At 39.8% G+C, this 18852-nt stretch overlaps 1 protein-coding gene across 1 annotated transcript in view; it reads left to right on the top strand.

Moving 5' to 3' along the window:
- Positions 1-909: 909 nt before the first annotated feature.
- hs6st3b (heparan sulfate 6-O-sulfotransferase 3b) overlaps positions 910-18852 on the top strand; it is a 63553-nt gene continuing 45610 nt past the window's right edge. Inside the window, exon 1 of the mRNA XM_044216024.1 lies at positions 910-2183. Coding sequence (XP_044071959.1) covers positions 1636-2183 — 548 coding nt within the window. The 5' untranslated portion in view covers positions 910-1635. The remainder of the gene's footprint in view (positions 2184-18852) is intronic.

Here is an 18852-nt window from a genome sequence, read left to right as displayed (position 1 = left end):
ATGGTGGAGGCGCCATACCATGTAGGACCTTATAGATCAAACAGGCCGCTTTAAATTGTTTAAAGTTTACAAAATTTAAAAAATTATATTTATCAAGAATTTGGCAATGGTGGTAAGAAAAAGGTTTCTTATCTAAGATTTTCAGTGCTCTTTTATAACATGCTTCAATGGGTCCAATAACAGAAAGACTTGTATAGGACCAGCTTGTGATACAGTACTCAATATGAGACAGTATCATTGAGTGCTGATCAGTAAACTGATCTGGGTGCATAAAAAGGGTGGAGTACCCCATTAAATCCAATTTTGGTATCACTTTACAAGTTCATTTAAAGCATTAGCATTGACATTTTGGGTAGCCTATTTTGGCAGTATAGTGACATTAAATGACTGATCAATTAATCAAAAAATAACTGAACTCATAGAAAAGTATTGGTAGCACTGCTTAATTAAGTCTATTAAATGAGCTGTAATGAGAGAAGAACACATGAAAAAAATTATAGGCCTAATGGATAGATTTGTCCATTGATTCATTAATTTATTAAAATTGCATATAGGCTTATCATTAACTACATTTTATTGTACACTATTTTGCATTAAAAGTGCTTATTTACAGCTATTTGTTTTATATCCTAATTAATCTGAAATTTCATCTTATCTCACGCACACAGCTCAACTTTCTTCTGTAAATGCAGGCAATGCGGCAATATGGTTCCATTAGATATGTGACTATTGCCGAAGAGAAAGCAGCTGTTTCACTTTTAATTGGTTCTCCTAACACTACTGTATTTTGAGCGGATATTAAACATTACAATTGGGTTATTTAAAAAGGCTAGGCTATATCCTTACACTGGCAACTAGGCTGTAAGCAGCGGGATAGTGCTATCTCTTTAATCATCAAAGGTCACACTCGGATGAATGCGCTTCAAAAAGTTACAGCGGATTTGGTAGTTAAATGTGGTTAAATCTCCATGCTGCCTCAGCTCAGTGTCCGTGTGGGCTTCTGGCTTTGCACTGTGTTAAACAAGATTATGGGATGGATGGGATGGGATGTAGAGCTCTCCCAGCCCAACCACGACGAGGGCATAACGCGTATTTGTCGGCTCGGATGCAGCAGCATCCTCTCAAAAAGCACTGCTTCAGCACAGTCAGTCAGACCGCCTCAACCCGCCAAGGATGATGCTGCCGGAGGATCCAGCCCTACAGCCCGAGCCGTGAGACACGTCTGCTGAAATAAGTCTGTCACCGAAATGAACCACGCAGCGATTTAGAAAAAACATAAAGAAAGGGTCAAACTAAAAACTCTCCTCAGCTGCCTCATTTTCAACTTGATACCGGAGCATGGGGGACGTCGGCGCGGATGCAGCTCCACACCGGCTTTAGAAGTTGGACAGACAGAAATTTGAATGCCATGACTCTTGACTTTGGACAAGATTTCCAGCGCAGTGCAGAAGGCGTGCAGTATTTTAGAAACCAAAAGGTGGACTTCTTCTCCTTTTGTCCTCTGAGGGTGTTATCTGATCAACATGTGGCACTTAAATAATTAGTGTATCTGAGGCATAGAGGGATATTGATCCCCGAAGAACCCATGGGTGCGACTTATTATTCACAGTAATGGAATGAAGACACTATCTTGATATGATGGATGATAGACCCAGTAAGCTCATCTTGGTTCCTATTTTAGCTGTCCTTTTTGTTATGATAGGTTACCAGTACATATGTCCCGCTGGCAGCAATTCGTGCCACTTTAAGGCTGGGGAGAAATTAAGGGGGGTAAGCCTACTTTCCACCCCGTACGAGGACAGCGATGATTTCTACAGAGATCAAGACCTGGAGGATGACAGCCCTCCTAAACTACCGTCAAAATTCAACTTCACCGAAAGAGACCTTGACAGACACGTGGAGTTCAACATCAAAGGGGACGACGTGATAGCGTTTTTGCACATCCAGAAGACCGGAGGAACCACTTTCGGGAGACACTTGGTGAGGAATATTCGCTTGGAGCAGCCGTGCGACTGCAAGCCAGGACAGAAGAAATGCACATGTCACCGACCAGGTAAAGATGAGTCCTGGCTCTTCTCCCGGTTCTCCACTGGCTGGAGCTGCGGACTGCATGCAGACTGGACCGAGCTAACGAACTGTGTGCCTGTCATTATGGATAAGAAGGAGGCCCAGAGGAATAAAAGGTATATTCCTGATTCCCCGTGTGTGTGTTTGTGTGTGTTTCGTGTTCTTCCCGGTGGGGACTTTAACCTGAATGGACAAAAATTGAGGTCCACATGGGTAGAGACTGCTTTTTAAGGGTTAAGACCTAGTTTTAGGGCACATGTTACAATTAAATTAAGGTTAGGGTTAGGGTTAAGGTTAGGCATTTAGTTGTGATGGTTAAGGTTGGAGTAAGGGGCTAGGGAAAGCATTATGTCCCCCACCAGGGCCACAACAGGTGTACAACAGGCATGCAAGACACAATCTGTGTGGCCCCAAAATCACTGGAGCCCCATGATGAATTACACATTTAAGTTTAACTTTGTCCTGGTTGAACAGTAAAGTGAGCAGTGATGGATGGGGTGGGTACTCACGGTGTTCCCACTGGCGTGGTATACCTACTGTGGTTTAGTCAGGAAGTCAGGAACAGGAGAGCTACACTTTTCTGTCATCAGTGCATAGTCATGGATTAGACATTTACTTCCACAAGAAAACCAAAGGAGACTGACTGTAAAAAGGAAAATAATTACAACCAATCACCCAGCAATCAGTTAGGTGGACGTGTATGTGTGTGAGACTGGGGGTAATGTAAACTGCTATAACAACATTTAACATAGTCTTTTACTTTGCTTGACCTTCTTACATATAATTTGTCTGTGTTTGTCCTTTGTGTTCACATGAGCCCCTCACAATGAACTTGTTCCTGCCCAGCTGTGCCGGTGCTGTTATTCTCCTCCTCAGTGCCATTAACCAATTGTACTGAACCATTTGCAGAACTCCCCTTTCGCAGCAGAACTTATGTTGTTTGTGAGCCTGCAGTCCAAATGTTCCTCCGCCCTGTAGTGATTTCATTGTCACTGGATCAAAGCTTGTTGCACCTATTGAAAATTGATTTTATGAAAGCACACACTTTGAATCCATAAGGACAAGTTAAAGGGTTAGTGACTGATTTCCTTTGCTGAATTTTCATCCTTGTGGATGACGGTATTCATCTCTGTTGAATAAATTGTCCAAAGTTGGGGTGTATAGTACTCAAACCTGCCCCACACACCAGTGCACATAACTCTCCCTGCATCCTTGGCCTTTGAGTCTTGTGTGATGTGTCTAAGTCCTTTTGAGGTGTTCTTATTGACTTACAGAACCAGAGCACTACTGTCTTTACATTTGATGCCATCTTATCTCAAGACTGAGTTCAAATTATCACAAGATGTTTGTTTTGGTAGATGCACAGAAGTTATCTGAGAGGAAAAGCAAAGTAGAACCACTTCATTTGAAATGCATTATCTCTCCAGTAATTTCTGTTGTAATTGCAGTAGAAGACATTTGCAATTGCTTGTACTAATGTGATAGAGATGCAGTACAAATTACTAAATTACTACAAGGGGGCGCATTGTAATGAAGTAGTCACTGCATGAGCAATATGCGTGTGTGCGTTTACACTCACTGGATGTGTGTATTTTCCAATGCTGTTTGTGTTTCTGGAGTCACTGATTCTTTAAATTGCATCACAGTTTAGGTTATTCATTAAAATTGCATGTTAAAAGTCTGTTAGCCAGTTAATTGTCCTCAAAGATACTTCCACATGCACACAGCAGATAGAAAAGGCACTGACCAAATGTCACACAAGCTGAATTTTTGAACTGTGGAGAATTTCCTTCTCTGTTTTGAAAAATACAATCTTACACTGAAGTACATGAGCACATGATTTATTTCTGCTGTGCCAAGTGTTTCCTTTACTCAGGAAAGTGCTCACTGGATGCGACAGCTCTTCATTTCACAGCTGCAGCATGAATTCTACACTTACAGTCCTCTCATCCCTTGTTCTTTAGTGGGCTCCAGCAACATCTATTCTGAGATAATTCTGCCTCGACCAAGACTGTTGGCAGACACACAATGTTAGACACACACACCCCCACCCCCACCCCCACTAACTAGCCACTGCACACGGCACATTTACAAAGTGAGTTGACTAATAGTATTATGCAAATTTCATCTTCATAATCATTTTGTGTCTGAGTAATACCTTAATTAAAATCTCTTAAATGGTACCCTTGGTCAGTAAAATAGGTAATTTGTAATAAAGATGCAGTAATCCACTTGTTACAAAAATCTTTACTCCACCTAAGGGTACAATGGGAAATACCAGTCCTATATCACTGCCAAATTCAGATGGCATACCCTTGTTTTGCAGTTGAGAGCCTCTCAGATTGAGTGGCTGTCTCTATGCAGTCCCAGGCATTCACCTTGCCAGCTCTTGAGATGGCAGTGTGTGTGGGGGGAGGGTGGTTAGGTGGGCAGCGATGGCACTGCCTGCATGGCATTGTATGGCCTTTTCAGCTGGGCAGGGCGCAGTGCGCGGTGAGCCAGCCGTGCGGCCCAGGAAAGGTCAGGCGTGTCAGACTGGATCAGTGTGCATGTCCTGCGGCGTGGCTCCTCTGGAGTGTGCTGTCAGTCAGGGGAGAAGTGGAGCGGGCAGGCCTGCTCTCTTCAGGAGCTTTTTGGTGAAACATACCTCTAAGTGCTGTCCTCTTAAGATGCTAGGGGAAGAGCGTCATGGCATTACCTTATCTGCTGAATGAATATGGCTTGTTGAGCAGGTTGTTTTCCTCTCAGGCACTGGGGAGAGCTGCTAGAATTATTTGTGATTGTTACATGTTCATTAGCTAAGTGTTTGGTCTGGAGTAGATATATTCAATGTGACACTGGGTCCCAAAACAAGGAGCCGATTTTCAAATTGTACTTGCACAAAGCAACGACTGAGTAAATCATGTCTTCAGAAGTGTTTTGCATGTGTGGTAAAAGGTTGTAGGTCAGTATCAGAGATATATATATTGCTTTCCATTGAAATGAGAATGAGGTTATTCAGTTTCTCACTGCAATATCTTACCATCAGTTTCCATCCTGGTGCAGTCAGATCATCTGTCACTGAGATTAAAACAACAACAACAACGCAGCTTTATTGTTACGGCGACAGGTCTGAGGTGAGGAAATTTGATTTTCAGACATACAGCCTGAAATCCCTACAGTGAAGCATACATTATATGTCTTGAATAAAGCAGCAGTGTTAGACTTATAGCTGTCCATGTGTAAATGTATATAATAATTTTAGTTTAATAATCCCAGAATATTTGCATTTGAGCAAATACCAGCAACACATATTTTTAATGTTCCCCTGCAGGTGATATAACATTTTATATGTCAAGGTAACAGTTTGGCAGTTTATCAAATCATCCCATCTAATGACAATGACAAAAAACATTTTAAGATATTATTCTGCAGACTTGGCATTCATAGCAGAAGAGCCACATGAAGCCTTTGTCACACATTAGAGAAACTGAGAAGAAGCTTCTTCCATGTGAACACAAGGTCACTCAACCAGAACACAAAAACATTCATACATGTGCATTACCATTCATACAGTACAACAGAAAGGGAGACTGCTTCTTCAGTTGAGGTGACAAAGACTTTTAGTTAAAATCAGGAGGTGATGAAGACAAACAACTAACCACTGATTCTACCTGAGCTTCTCATTTATTCCACATTCTTCTTCATAACTTCAATTATTCACCCTAAAAATGTGTTGCAATAGCAAATCAAAGCCTAGCTTTCACAGGTGGATGACATGCATTGAAATACTGAGGTGGAAACTTGATCTTTTATTGACATGCAAATGAATAGAATTAATCAGGGTCATCCTTTTTGTTGCATAATGTGATGCTGCTGTTGACAGCATCTCTTATATGTCTGTAGAGGCTAGACAAGACAAGATTTGTCAGTTGAATTAAGAGTTTGTTTAGCTTACAAAATTTCTACATGTGGTATTTTGGTGCCTTTGAATTTGCGTTGAACTGATATGAACTGTTCATATCGCTCCTTGTCCTTTCCCTGATTTCTAGAAATTTAGCAAAGCATTGTATGACTTTGGTGGATCTATTATGCCGATTTTCAAGAATGTTCCAGAGCCAGCCCATTATTCATGAATCTGTGTTCACTACAGAAATCCATATTTATTTTAGTTCTTCAAAGTCTTGTTATTACCTCCGCCAGGGAGGTTATGTGTTCGACTCTCTTTGTCTGCCTAACTATTAATTAAGAGATATCTCAAACACTACAAAACATATTTCAGTGAAAGTGGGTGAAAAGTTAGGTCTTGGGCCAAGGCAGGAATACAACCAAAATATATATTTTTTTGTCCCTGGATTCCTTAATTCTATTCAGTTAAATTCAAAACAACTTTATTTATCCCCGCAAGTGCAATTGTATGCAGCAGCACATCACCCAGGTCAACAAATACACATAATAAATAAGGTTAATCACAACGTCAAAATAAGCAAAGGCTATTTGCTAAAAAAAACTATGTGTGAAACTGATAATAAGCACACATCTATCTAAACAGGCTGCTCCCATTTCAGCTTACAGAATGCGCACGTGTGTGTGTGTGCGAGAGTGTATACCTCTAGTTTTGTAGTTCGTAATTGCAAACCAGCAAATCATCCTTGTTTATGTGCCTCCAGCTCTATTCAAAGATACTTCTTGCAATTATGCGTTGTTAGAAATTCAAGTTGGGTTTGAAAGTACAAACAAAAATGACTTCAATACATGTAGCTGAGGCAGCCAACACTGAGCTAACAGTTAATTTGCTTGTATGCTTAATTGTATCCCTAGAAGCCCCAGTCTTGTTTCTTGCCTCATCCATTTGCTACATATTTAGCAGGCACATGAATTTCTGAAACATTATTCAGACCAATAAAATGAAAATACATTTTTAAGTCTCTTTAAAGTGTTAGTACTTCTTGGACAGTATGTATAGCTTTTTTCCTGTTTCATTTCATGTAAGTTGTTCCCCTTTCAACTGTGGTATGGTAATTCTATGCATATGCTGATGTTGCAGTTTTTTTTTAAATCAATTATAAAATCTTCATTAGTAGCTTTCTTGTTGCTTATGCATAATGAATGCTTAGTTCAGAAGTACAAAGGGACCAAAGCCAAAACATGAGTACAGTATGGACGCTCTTCGATATTCTCCTTTGATGAAACACAGAGCGAGAGAGAGAGAGATGTGCCTATATAGCAATGACGGAACATATAGGATATATATATATATATATATATATATATATATATATATATATATATATATATATAGGATGTTTAGATCACAATGTCCTCGAGGTTTTTATTTATTGTGGACTGAAAAGCTGTCTTTAAAGCTGTATATATTCTTAAGAAGAAAAGACAGAATAAAAGAACAAAAATGGGCAACTACTGCAATTAGATTTTTGATGATGATTACTTTTTTCTTTGCTTTCTCAATGATATCACTAACTGAAGGATGTTTATTTTAACAGTTATGATATAGTCTAGTTGCTGTACATTTGATTTAAAGGCTACTTTTCTGTGATCGCATACGTAATTGCTGTCAGTCTTCTGGAAGGTAAAGGAAAGTCCAGTGTGGCCTGATGTGGTTCTGTTCCAGTCTGTTGTAGGTCACCAGTATTACCATTAATGGTTACTCTGGCTTAGTTGGAATGGTACCCAGTGAATGATGGGTAACAATACTTGGGAAATATCTGCTTGGCTGGGATCATTCTTTATTCATAAAGTTACTTCTTTGTAATAACGCAGCTGTATAAGCATGTGAAGCTACTGTATGTGTACTGCAAAACTATTAAAGCTCCTGCCTATGTGTTTTTTCCACCAGTCATAAAATAACATATTCACATTCCCTTAATTTCTACAACAATTCTTCAGGAGTAGTAATAGACCATTATTACTTACCAGGCACACTGATGATGTGCCCTAATGGCTGATTAACACCCCACATCATATTTTATTAGTGATGCAGAGAGGGCTGTAATTACTGCATAGTCATTACCACTTACAGCTCTGATCATTGAACCATGCATGTCTCACTCTATCTACTACCTGCACATGACATCTACCAATGTTGGGCATCTCCCTGAATCAGCACGTGGCAGGGAGTCATTACCAACCTGACCCAAATGAACCTGAATGCAGGAGGAATTCTGCAACACTGATGTAAATTCTTGCTTTTGTTATTGCACTGTATCTGGGGACTTTGACAGTTTGAGTTCATGCAAATTATTGTTGTTTTCAACCTAGCAATACATAGTTGAGGGTCAAAGTTCATTCTTGACCTTGGAAATAGCAGTTGAGAAAAAAAAACTCATCTGGAGCTCCAGCAGACATGTCCCTCAGGAGTAGGTGGAGACCAAACACCAGCCAATATATTACATTCATCAGGTGGCCAGAAACACAACTCCAAATGAATATGTTCCTCGTAACTGCTGGATATGTAAATAAGAAACTGTTTGCTAACACCAATGTCAAAACAACTTAAAAGGTGATGATATGTCAATGTTTTCTTGTTTCCGCTGCCCGCAGGTGGCCAAAAAAAATCTAGTTTAAGCTATTAATACATAGATTTTTTTGTTAAGATATTTAATGTGTATTGGGAATGTGTTTCAAGAATATTGGTAAGCTATGTAAAACTAGAGAGAATAGCACAAATTTGAAACTTTAATTAAATGCAGTAATACCATTAAATTGATAAATTCTCTAGTTGCACTTTATGGACTTTTTTTCTGGTCACTCTGAAGGCTCTTGCTTAGTTGAAAAGTGAAAGCGCAGGACCTCAATGAGACACAGTGAAGCAGCAGGGTAATGGATGCCCTCTGGACACAGATGAACCTGAAGGAGGAAAGCTGAGCAGATTTACAGTTCTGGTCGTATCTTTAGATGTAGGAGGTAAAGTCCTCTTCACAATGATGGGATGTTTATTATGTGCAGAGATGTGGGTGCCCTTGCAGGCCTTGGACTTACAGGGTGCGGAGATTGCTTTTCATGTGTCATTAATTCAAGTCGTCATTGCTGGCAGGCTTGAGCAGTAATCCAGTTGGTTTGATAATTAAGTGTTACCTCTACAGAGAGTGCAACAGCATATGTCAAGCACTTGTTCACCGTCATGACAAAGAAAATTAATCGGTTAAGGAAGTCATTAAATGTGATTCAAATTAGACTATGCAGAAGAAAATGTGGAGTGATTACATAGCAGCCAATATTCTTCTTAAAATTATAACGCTGACTGGCCATTTTCTGTTTCAATCATTACATTTTTTACAAATTTTCATTCCTAATATCCAAATATATCTTTATCATACTCTAAAATGTTTTCAAACCTTTTTTACATTTTCTGATGCTGGCTGTCATTTTGCAATACTGATATAATATTATTTCTGCAATAGTTCACAGATATCCCAGTGAAGGGGTGAGGACAAGAAGGAGAGGTTTGGCTTAACTTAACCATGTCAGAGTATTGGTAGGGCTCAGACATTAATATTTGATAAGAGGATTGATATTAACAAAACTGTTGAAGTCTGAGGGGGAAGAGCAATGAAATACAATCCCTAAAGTGGTCGCTGTATAGTGTGTTTGCTTGTGCTCTCTTCCTTTCCCTCATGTTGGCTATTTAAGTGCATTCTACTTCTTTTTTTTTTTTTCATCATTTAACTTTACAAGACAATTATGAGTATTACTGGATAAAATGGATCCAATTAATTTATTATGTAGTTATATATCATTTGAAAACACATGTTAAAGCTGCTCAAATCAATATTTTATATATTAAAATATTAAAAATTGATAAAATGATGACGTAAATATGAAAGGGGTCGTTTTTAGTGACAAACCAACATATAATTATCACCCAACTCTGCAGTTGCCCTCAGCTCTAAAGAGCCTTATAGCATCTTTTAGCTCATTATTTTGGTTTTTGGTTCACTCCACTCTTATCAGCTTCGTTTCCAGATGCAACAGGTTGCTGTGTTCAGCAAAAAGCTCCTGTACACTACCTTCCCTACACCAAACGGCATACAGACAAAGTTAGCATCTAGCTGATGAACATAGTGGGGTATTTAGCAGCTAAAGAGCCAGATGTTTCCCTCAGGAGATGGTGGAGACCAAAACAGAGCTAAAAGGAGAGTGAATATTGGACTTGCATTTGTCAGGTGGCCAGAAACGCGACTCCAAATGATTGGCAATGTTGCTCCGTAACTGCTGGATGTAGGCAATTGTTTGCTAACACATTCACCATATGAACTTTATAATGTTGCATTTACAGCCCACAAGTGGCCAAAAAATGTGTTATTGCAGCTTTAATTACATAGTGATATAATACTTTGAAGTAAACAGGAAATAATACAGAGGTTGATTATAGAAGTTAAAAATAATAGTATGGGTTAGATATTTAAGATGAAAGATTATTTTTTCATCACATACTCTAACAAAAGCTTCAGAAAAAGATGAAAGGCATTATATTGAGATTATGTGACAAACTTTAGGACCTATGAGTTAAAATAATCTTTGAAATCTCTGGGGTCTTCTCTCTAATTCTTATTTTATCACACAATACTTTTCTTAGTACAGATGTGTAGTACTTTGTGTGAGTGTGTACCCACCCAGTGTATTTTCAGAAGTTTTTAATCACTTTTAGGAAGATTATAGTTTTTTTGCCATGTGATGTCTCTTCTATTGGAAAGGGGATTAGTGTCCCAGTTCTATGTGAAAAATCTGCTGCTTGATACATGATGCACCAAACAGGGAGGGTTGTCTTCGCACATTATTGTGCAGTGCACATTGATTGAATAACTGAGCCCTTATAGGTCACTGCAAAATTAGCATTTGGATAAAATGAAAAGCTTTGCATATGTTTGAGTTGTTATGGATGTTTGTCATTGTCCATTTGGCTTGGATCTGTTCGAGATGTAGTATGGATGGAGCTTACCGTCTTTCTCTAAAAGCCACTCAAGGTAATGAAAGCCACGCAGCATGCCAGAGCATGCTTGCAGCTTCTCTGATGCTGCTGTCAAATACTTGCTGGTCCGGCAAATATGAATCTCCAACCATCTGATTCAGCTCTTATAGTGTGATTAAAGTGTGGCATTTGGTCCAGTGGCTGGCAAGGACTCTCGTGCTCCAGTCACAGTTTTCTGGGAGCTGGTTTACAAGACTTAGGTAGACTTAGATCCTCCTTTGGTAAGAAATGTTGTATCAGACACTTCAATGTAGCACATTTTTGCTTTACTTTTATGGTTTCAGTTCCCTCACTGAAAGCAAAAGATGAGATTTTTTTTCCTCAAGCAAAGACAGTGAAGATTTTGCTGTTAAAATGATTTGGCTAGAGTCAGAATTGTTTTCTTAATTTGATCCATGCCATCACATATGATGAATACCTTGTTCTAATTCTGAACTGTGTGCCATCATGAACTCTCAGATCCCAGGCGTGCTGTCATGGAGCTGAACTCCTACTTCCCAGTCAGCTTTTGATCAGCGTGAGATCACCCCCTAGACTGAAGTAAAAAGAAGAGAAGCAAAGCACCTCATACTGATCTAGTTAAATGTAGTCATCAGTGTGATGAGAATGAGTCAGCTGGTGCAGTGATTCAGAGATTTTGTGTTTAATGTCCCCAAGAGGACTGTTTGGTGGCTGAGCCTCTCAAATGCTCCTATTATCAGAGGGGCAATTAACTTTGGCTCTGTCTTCCCTCTAATTGAGAAAAGAACATTCTAGTTCTGTACTATAAACAGTCCATAAAAAAGTAATTGTGCAAAACTTGAAGATTTTTACCATAAATTCTTTAGTGTTTGCTGATCAAGAGCTGCCCGATCAGCAAGTTCATGAATATTGCTTTGAAGACACTAGTAGTTGGCTTTAATCTGCTGCTACAGCTTTTTGTGCTGTGCTGCAAAAATATTTGGCTTTAGACTGACTCTTTTAACCAGTTTAGCTTTAAGTGTCACCGACTTTTAAATGCAAGGCTCAATTTAACCCAGTAAAATGTGTGCTTTATTTATTTATTATAGGAGAGAATAAAAATGTTCAACAATCATATAAACAAGGCAGACCTGGTTAGCCTCCTTGTTGATTCATGAGGGAGTTTCCTTGCCTGTGTGTGTGCATGTGTGTTGTTGGCTGTTGTCGCGTCAGATTGACATATCAAACAGTGACATGGAAAATACCAGTCGAGGTGCCTGGATGTGTTATTTTTCAATTGATACCTGTAAGGCCTGACGAGAGGACCGTGCCAGGAATAACTGCCTCTGGAGTTGATTTATTATAACAACCTGGAGAAAGGTCATCTGTCCTTATCTGGGGCAAGCAGGTGACAGGTAAGTTATACTGTGGGGAGGCAAGCTGAGGCTGCCTGCCTCACACCGCTCCCTAATTTGGATTCAGTGGTTGACTGAGCACCTGGCACACTTAAAGTGTAAGCACAGGTAGAGTCACCTTCACACGGACTAATCTCCACTTGCAAAAGTGTGCCACCCCAACGTCTTCTGGTGGGATAAGGCTCTCGTGGTATTGTTGTTGTTGTGGGCTGTGCTGGCTGGTGATGTGTTGAAATATGTAAAAGATGAAGCATCACACTCCAGAATGGCTTCACTACAGGGAGAAAGTGCGTTGATATACCAGATATACCAAAATCAATCACGGCATGTATGCACGTGATAAAATGGTAATCCATAAAATATGTTCTATCAATAAAGTCTTTACTGCTGGTGTCCCTCTGCATCTTCCTTGTGCTGCAGCATCAGTCAGACTCGCTGTGAGAGAGATTTGAATAATCTCACTGAACAGACTGCAGTCCAGATTGCCTTTTAAATTCCTGCATTTATAAATAGGTGCTTGGTCCTGTTTTATTTTGCAAAATTATTATAGATATTTGATCAGCAGTGCAGACAATTAAGGATAGACACTTGTTTTCATTAATGTTCAGTATAGAATCTAATGTAAAACAATCTTATGAAACAATATTCCAAATTAATTACATAACAAAACAACAATTCCCATCTATTTGTAATTATGCCTGACTTGACTATTGCAACTGTTATATATTCTAACATCCTCTATATTTTTTGATGAACATAAAGGCAGAAAACATCAGATATGATGTGTTTTGTTGTATGTTATGTTGACTGAAAAATAGTTTATTTCCCACAGGAAAAGGATTTTCCTCTTTAGATCAATTTCTGTTCACACCCACCTACAATACTGTAGTATAAATTGGGTCCCAGGCCACAGTATAATAAGTATGGATTGAAAATCTGTCCTAACAACAGTACAGCACTAGAGAGTAGAGTAACATCTTGCGGCATCACAGAGTGCTGATGTGGAACAAATAGCATTATGTCCCAGCACGTGTTGTGATACAGCACATCAACCTCATCATAGGAATCCGATGTCCCTCAATGTGAGTCAGTCCTCTCGAGGTGCCAGATTAATGGCTACAAAACAGAGCTTTAAATCCCACTCACAAATCTAGGAATCACTTAACTTCCCATCAGTCCCCATTCTACAATGGATAGTGGACTTTGCTTTATTCATCATTCTGTGTAAGCCTACCCTCTCATGTTTGGAATCCGAGCTGTGAATTTGTTTGCTTTCTCTTCAAGACACTGGAGGCATTTGCTTCACTTGTACTGCCAGGCGTGTCTGTCAATCATAATAAGTTACAGAGGGAGGAACAATATTAAGTGTCTCTGAGTGCTTCCTTTTGAACAGTACATATGAATTATCAGCAAATGGCTTTTCCCTCTCTATGTCATCAAGAAGCAGATTATGCCTTTGTTAAATATTTCAAGGTGGAGTAAGTATAAAACCATGCAATTTAATGCCATATGACATAAATTAGCATTGACTCAAATTCTTATAAAAGCCAGTATATTTCAAAAGCCAATTTGGGTGTGTTGAGAGCTTTTAGCAACAACGTGCAGAGAAGTTGCAGGGTCGTTTCAGGCCTGGGAATGCAATGCAGGGTGCCAACATGACTAATGGGCCTACCCTGGATCCTCTATCGACTTGCACAGAAATACTCAGGGATTGATTTGACTGCTTATGCCACTGCCATAATCTCTCCTCCAATGATATGGTTTCACGGCTATTTGTAAAAACTGCTGCTGCAGCCTTTTTTTAATGGCGGTCGTAATATCAAATCTGATCATGTAGGCTACTCAGTGTGGAGCCATGTGTCAAGTTACTCTTTTAAATGTCAACCTACCTTGTCACCTCAGTGTTACCCTGTGGGCGTTTTGGACGTGGGTGTAATGAAGGTTTATAGTTTTAGGTATTTAATTGTTTTTACTGAAATAACAAACTACAAAATATGCATGTAAAATATCATATATGATGATTACTGAGGATGCAGCATTATTTGATTTGTTCAAGGTCTTACTGTATCCATTTGACCACAGTTAAAAGGAAAGCAGCATTACAAAAGATTGAATCTGAAGACAGGCAAAAATATTAAGTCCAAGGAAAAACAGATATGCAATTTCCCAAGATGTCAAAGTCCCACTGGGATGTATTATTGTGATTTCTGATAGCATTTTCATGGAACTTCCTCAGCACTCACAGTATGAAATTAAATTTAAAAGGGTATAGGTATAGGCAAATTACGTGCTTAGAATATGGCACTAGACACCACCAATCCTTTAACCCTCAAAGTAGAACTACTGTAAGATTCACTACAGTTTTTATTTGTGATTAGATTGAACATGTTTTTAAAATTGCGTACCTGCTCAACAACGTGAGCAAACTGTCATCACAGTGAACGCTTGGGTGTGCTTGATCTGTTTGCATTTACTGTGTCTCAAAGTGAGTCCTACAGCCATCTCTGCTCTCCTAAAGTGAGAAAGGAGAGAGCTGAGCTCTAAGCAGCTGTTCCAGCACAAGACCTTTCCATGTAGATGATTGATTCAGGTGCGGTGAGGAGGGAGAGGAGGGATCAGGCTTTGGGCTGTGTCCGTTAATCACACTGTATTACCACACAGGAGGCATTTATCACCAAACACCAAAGGCTTCAGTCCACAGGGAACACTGAAACCAATCTCATCGCTTACATGCAATCCATCCAGGTCCACGAAAAGCAGCATTGTTGAGTGCTACCACATCCATTTTCTCTGTAGGAGGGGGATGTTCCAAAGAAAAAGTAAGAGGCAAAGAACAGAGAGGAAAGGAGGGATTTGAAGAGACTTTGAGATAAGTCCTTGGAAAGGTTTTTTTTTTTTTTACCTCATCCAATGTCACAGTGGTGTTGGTGTCACAGTATGGAGTGCAAGCATCTAGCTTCGCCCTGGGCATTCAGCCCTAAAACAGCCCTGTGTTAAAACAACGTAAAGATTTTGTTGCTAAAAGGCTTACATTGTTTCAGGCACAGGTGGGACGATGAAATGCATTTAATTTTGCCTTTTGTTGCAACGAAGGTAATCAATAGAAATACTGTGTTCACATTACAAAGTAATCAACCAGGAATGTGTGCTTGTAAGCCTTATTTGATTGGCCGATGCAGTGCCTTGGGTTGTATAAAAAGTTGAGCCAGCTTTAACTTTTTTTGCCAGAGAATGCTGCGTTTTATGCCAGAGCCCTCAGCCTGACTGCATCGACACATCTCGGGAACGAGAGCAGTAGTACCAATGAAATGATTGAGAGGGAGTTTTTGTTTGTCCTCAGACTTAAATAGAGCCCATAGACCCATGGATGTCATAGCTAAAGCCTCGCCCCTCTTTGGGGGAAGAGCGGCTTATCCTATTGGCTGCTCGTCACAATTAGTTTCTTTCAGCGAATGATTTATAAGATCAATAAAATTTCGTGAAGTTGCAGATCTGGTTGGTCTGAGGCCGCCTTACAGACGTATGTGTCTAGGAAATGCTTCATAACAGGTCAGACTGAATTGCAGATGTGTTTGTTTTTTGTATATAGAAAGCAGAACTGTCCACTATATCCCTCAAAATTGTCAGTCAGCTCCATTTGTCAATTATCATAGCCGCACTGTGATAGTCCGTGTCTACCAGTGCATCTAACATTGTTAGTGACTAAAAGTAAGGATGATGGAGGGAAGTAATTATATGAATGGCTAAGTTAGCTCTTTCTTGCATGGATAAATTGCAAGTGAGTTTGTAATTTTGCCTATAACATTCATCAATCATAGTTAAACTACAACACTGGACTGACGGACTAAAAGGCGTCTCTACTGCTGCTATCCAGCACCTGTTAACCTGCATTTATCTTAAATTCACTGACTATAGTTTCTGTTTAGCAACAGCATCGTTCTTGGTTTGTTGACAGTTAATGATATGAACGAGGAGATTTAATCAGGTTTGAAGAGACTGGAGGAATGATATCGCTCTTCTGGCCACCGGGTGACTTAGTCTACCCACCTCTCTGGCAGGGTGAAGGATTTTTTAGTTTTCTAGTCTGGATATATAGTTTCTGGATATATTCCATACAAACAAGATGGGTTAAAATGCAAATTAATGTCTTGAAATCACCCAATCATGTAATCTGCTATAAAATCATATTCCATTGGAGACGACAGTGAGGGTCCCACAAGTTCCTTGAGTTGCTGACTTTATTGAGTACAATGGCTATTTCTTAGTGATTCTTTGTCCTGCTTGGCTGAACTGGCACATGCGTGCGCTGTTCTGCAGGGGTGAGCTAGAGAGCTCCATGCATGCTCAAACATTGTTATTATCCACTAGAAAGTGTTTTGGCCTGTGATTTGTTCTCTTACAAAGCTGGGCCAGATGTGAACAAAATGAATCTACGAGAGTTACCGAACAGAACAGCGCATGCTTTTTATACTTTCACATTCATCTTGTTTCTTATTGGTCATGATCATGGATGCCACTGAACGAGTTAACTAAGGAGCAACTGCACAGAGTTTTTAAACTTTCCCCCACAGCGCCACGTAACATTTCCCCTGATTATCAGCCCCCAGGATCCTCATATACAGGCTGCACTCACACCCTTTAACAACTACTACAACAATTCTTAACAACATAGTCATGATAATGGTTTTCCTAGTGGGGGGTTGTGTTTAAAGGCTGTAAATAATGTACCTCTGTACTGCAGGGCTCTCCTTTTGTCCTGAGTGAAAGGTAAAGTAAAAGCTTATTATAAACTAAAAGCTACAATTAATGAAGAGACATTAAGTCTTCAACTGGGACGCATGTTCATTGTTCAAAACTTTCAGAAAATGGTCAGCAGTATATAAGATTTGTATAACTGGTTAAAACACTGTTACACTATTTTTAGGTACCTTTGTACCTCTGTACAGGTTTGTGTTGATTTACAGCTTCATCTTTGATCAGTTTGTGTAAGCCAGCGATGGGGCTGCTGGTTCCTCTTTGATGGACCCATAAGAAGGTTATTGTATTTTTTTCTCCATAGTCTGTTAATTAACGTCACTTCATGCCTGTTATTCTCTTTGCATGTAAGCTGTTTCCATTGTTGTGTGCGGTATGAATGGAACATGAAAAGCAACAAGTTTGTCCACAGGGAGTCTTTGCACAAGATGTATCAGTTTGACATTTACATTGAAATGGAAAGTGTGACCGAGTGAGGCTACATGTCTGACTCCTGGTGTAATTGTTTTAAAGCAAAGGCACAGAACCACACTCCCTCAGGACCTTAGCACTGATGCTTGATAAGTCAGAGCAAACAGACGCCTGTTTATACACGGCTTTGATGAGTGGCTGTGTTTCGTCGTGTTAAGATGACAAACAACGTCTAAGCGAGGGTAACCACTGCTGTTTTTAATTAACGCGCCACACTTGCAATCACAGCAATAAATTTGTCTGCTGTGTTGTCTGGTGAAAGTAGATCAAAGTCAAAGCTGCGCCAGCAGTGTGCATTTGAGGTGTGCTTTTTGCTTTCTCGCATTTTCTTTATGTGAGAGCTACAGGGAAATATACAGTGCAGCTTTTTAATGTCACCGCAACTCAGTGGTGTAGCAGAATTAAATTCCCCTTTGTGTTGACAAGAGTGGCAAGTCGTCCAGAAATTTATATTCATGGCTGCAAATGGAAATGAAACAACCAAGAGGGGTGTCCTGTAGTGCTAGGGCCAGTTATTGATGTGCAGTGGAGGGGAGAGAGTGACATTTAACAGCATGAGGATGAGCGGCCTCTGACCAGCTTGAATACTCTGCAGCAATGCCCTGGCACATATAGAACCAGGCTACAGTATAGCTTGTCTTTATAGGGAACTGAGGGGAGCTGAGAGGAATGGGTCTCAGAGCTGAGGGAGTCATTTCAGCTAGCCTCCACCTTGCCGCAGTCAGGGGAGACAAACAGGAAAATCAATACTCCCACTCAGGACAGTTCACTACAAGGGCCTCTCTCAGCGACGCTATCTGTCAGAGTCAGTCCCTCAAGCGGGATGGGATGGGAACTGCTGACAAGGTAGGTGTCAGAGCACACTGATCACACTGTTAGGGAACGACTGAAGTCTTGTTCAGCACCGCAGACAGCTCCAGACAGACAGAGAGAGAGAAAGGGCTCAGTCGAAATAAAAAAAACATCTTTCACATCTTTAAAACATGTTCTCATTAAATTTCTGGGAGCATGAAATTAGTGAGTGTACAGCAGGTACTTTGTCATTTTAACATCCTTTCTCTGTGAAAGAATGGCAGAAACAACAAATGTTCCACTAAATAGCATTAGCTTTTAGCTGACCTTAGAATTATAAGGTTCAATTAGAATTTTGTAAAACTGTCACTTAAACTTATTTTTGTGTGACTGTTATTGTCCGTGGGTATGTTCAGTATTAAACAGATAAAATACATTATGAAA

The sequence above is a fragment of the Siniperca chuatsi genome, linkage group LG12, assembly GCF_020085105.1.
Source record: "Siniperca chuatsi isolate FFG_IHB_CAS linkage group LG12, ASM2008510v1, whole genome shotgun sequence".
Lineage (NCBI taxonomy): Eukaryota > Metazoa > Chordata > Actinopteri > Centrarchiformes > Sinipercidae > Siniperca > Siniperca chuatsi.
Note: the sequence above shows the minus strand (reverse complement) of the source record. Positions and strands in the feature narration are given on the sequence as shown.